General features: G+C 42.9%; 1 protein-coding gene across 1 annotated transcript in view; it reads right to left on the minus strand.

Moving 5' to 3' along the window:
* The window catches only part of LOC103385909 (metabotropic glutamate receptor 3), a 14,259-nt gene continuing 10,998 nt past the window's right edge, over nucleotides 1–3,261 (minus strand). Inside the window, exon 2 of the mRNA XM_025060047.1 lies at nucleotides 1–791. Within this exon, the coding sequence (XP_024915815.1) occupies nucleotides 1–570 (570 nt within the window). The 5' untranslated portion in view covers nucleotides 571–791. The remainder of the gene's footprint in view (nucleotides 792–3,261) is intronic.

The following is a 3,261-nucleotide window of genomic DNA, read 5'->3' on the forward strand; positions in this document are numbered from 1 at the left end:
TTACGACCTAATCACGTTGCTACACTTTTCATTAGTTCCTACCTGGATGGAGACGTCGCTGTAGGAGCCTCCGATGACCCCAGAGATGGCCAGAGGGACGTCGTCGTGGATGGCGTAAGAGCCGTCGGGACAGGTGTACTCGCTGTCGTCCACCTTGGTGAGCGAGGCCCGCACGAACTCCAGAGACTGCTCCAGAGCGTAGGTGTCCTTGGAGCAGGTGTCCAGTATGTGAGCGCCCAGTTTGATCCCAGGCAGGATGCGTTCGTCCCTGTTGATTTCGTCCAGCGCCAGCAGCATGGCCTCCAGTCTCTGGATCCCTCTCTGAGAGTTGATCTTCCCGCAGTCTTCTGTCCCCTCGCCCTTCTGGTGCACCGGGAACAGGCCGCCGATCATCAGGTCTCCATCCAGCGTGATCTCCCGCTTAAAGTCCGTGCTGTAACCCACCACAGGCAGACCTTCAGGAGCCTGGGCAAACAGAGACACACAGGAGCAGAGCAGGATGAGGCGGGACAGCCAGAGCGGCCGGGGCACGGGGCGCACCCCCGACACGGGCGACACCCCCAGTGACATATCCCCGGGGCGGAGTGAGGTCACACCGTCCCGTCTGTGCTCTGTGGTCAGCTGTAGATGACGGAGACGGTGGAGAGAAGAGAGGAGCAACGAGGCGCCGCTGCTGCTGCTGCAGCCACAGATCTCAGAGCTGAGCTGTTTTTATTCCGGCAGAGGCCATTTACAGGATCAATGCCATCCTCTCTGTCCTTCCCTTTCTCTGAGGTTTTGTAGTTTACAGCCTGCAGATGAAACAGAGAGAAAGTCAGTCACAGCCTTTGAGCCGGAGGACAATGATTCCTTTGTTTCTTCACCACGGCGTCTGCTAGAATCTGTAAAAAAGGTGTTTGTATCCATTACTCAGCCCTTGATATTAAACATTTTTAAGTTAAAATCTGATATTATTTGATGTGTTATTATTATTAGTCTTATTAATATATATTTTTTTTCAATTAATGCCTGGCCAGAATGACAGACCTGGTTGACAGAACGGCACCTATAAAATTAAATGTATTATTATTATTATTATTATTTTTATTTATTTTTTCACAAAGAACCTCAAGCTTAAAAAACCATCTCAACTGGTTTTCAGTTTCCTGGCGAGAAACTTAAATTTCTATCAACTATTATGTCACAGCAATGAAACGAAAAGTGGTTTTGACTTTTTTTTTTTACAATTTGTAAAACTAATTTACCTAAATTAATTATGATTAAGTGCAATCCCAGTTAATTATGATTAAATGTGACCAGCCCAAAGCTACCGTGTGATTAATCTCATTAACAGTTTAATCATGTGACAGCTCTAATATGTATCAACAGGAACATGAGGATTACATTCATTAACATATACTTTTCACTGATCAACAGAAGCTTTATTTTCTTTTTTGTTTGTTTACGCGTCGTGTCTGAGGAGTAAATCATTTTGATTACTCAACAGTTTTCTGTGCACTTTTCTTCTACAGTAGAAACTGTTTATATAAAAATCACATCCCAACGCAGCATTTGATGAGTCAGATTAAAGTCTGTGTTTCCAGCGTATAAATGATTCTTTTTCAGCCGTTGTGACTAAATTAGCAAGATCTTATTTGAATCAGCCCAAAACTAAATAATTTAAAATGTTATCATCGAAATTCAGGGGCAGACGCTACAATCAGATGGCACCAAGATTAAAAGCCGGATTGAAAATCCTTAATTAGATTCTCAAACATCAATATTCCGAGGAGAACTGATGTGGACGCAGCGATCATTCCAGAGCATTTGGACAAAAACAGAATCAACTTGATCAGTTTTTACACAGAAGACGGAGACCGAGCGAAGCAGATGGACGTGGGCCAGGTTTCTAAAAAGGTGGTGCGCGGCCCACACGTGTAAAAAAATAAAATTTAAATTTTTAACACAAGCTGCTCCTGTGGGGATTATTAGAAAAAATAAAATAAAATAAAAATCGTCAGAAGAACAACACGTGTGTACGATATAAAAAATTGTTAGCTTAGGTAACTGCTAGCTTATTCCTTTGTTCTTTTGAAATAGTTACATTTAAAAAAGTTAACCGACATAGATTTCTACACAAAAGAAGATAAAAAGAACAATAGTCAGAACTGTTTCTTAGCATCATAAACAAAAGGTCGTACAAAGGTAATATTTGCCGTTTATCGTATCGTATTGTCTATTAAGACAAAACAGTTATTGTTTAACGGCACCAGGTGAAAACAATCCATATCCTGCGTCTTTAATAACAAAAAGCAGTCGATTGCAATGATTTTAAACGTGAAACGTCACATCATCCCAGTGAAAAACCCTCCTGATTAAACGCCACAGTTTCCATGTTTGGACCTAAAGCTGAAGCAGCTCACGTATGGATTGGCGACAGCAGAGTTTTTGTTGGGGCTGGATGAATCCCAGAGGTCCAATTAGGCAGAGAGCCGAGTGTGGAGGGAAGTTTATCAGAGGAAGTTATTGAGCCTCAGTGATCTGTCTCATCAACTGTCTGGAGGTTGACGACGGGCAGTAAACACCTGTGTAAGTGAGAGTTGATTGAAAAACAGCTGTGGAGCGTTTATTAGTCGCAGTTTGTTCATAAAACACTGACTCACTTCATTAAACAATGTCAAGCTCTCTCGCTCTCTCTCTCTCTCTCTCTCTCTCTCTCTCCCTATCATTCTCACCTTCCCCTCTCTCTTTCTGTGTATCCTCTCTGTCTCCCCCTCTTGTTTCCATGGAAACGTGCCAAGAGAAGGATAGGACAGGGTGAGAAGGCGGTGGAAGTGGGCCAGTCTGACCACACGTGGGAGGTGAAAGAGTTAACGGGTGAACTGGGAAACTGCAGCTGATCAAAGAGACCAGACCATCTCCACCACCTTGATGGGGTTTGTCAAAATGAATCCAATTAATCACTTCAATTAATTTGTGTCGTGAAAGTCATTTTTCGATCACAAACGCCTCAATAAAATCTCGTTGTTTACATCATCAAAAACCTCCTGCATTTTTTGTTTCCAACATCAACAGTTAGTGGTCAAAGGTCACGGACTTATACACAACAAACAAACTCTGTGTTTTTTTTTTGAGCTTCGCCGCTAAAAAATATTAGCATTAGCACGTAAACGACAAAACCACAGACGTCCTGGTCTGTGAACACTGAGGTATTTAAACGACAAACAGGACTCGACATGTTGCATCACATTTCATAAGGTGTGAGTGAAGTCGCTGCCCCCC

The sequence above is a fragment of the Cynoglossus semilaevis genome, chromosome 11 (genome assembly GCF_000523025.1).
Source record: "Cynoglossus semilaevis isolate Cse_v1.0 chromosome 11, Cse_v1.0, whole genome shotgun sequence".
Lineage (NCBI taxonomy): Eukaryota > Metazoa > Chordata > Actinopteri > Pleuronectiformes > Cynoglossidae > Cynoglossus > Cynoglossus semilaevis.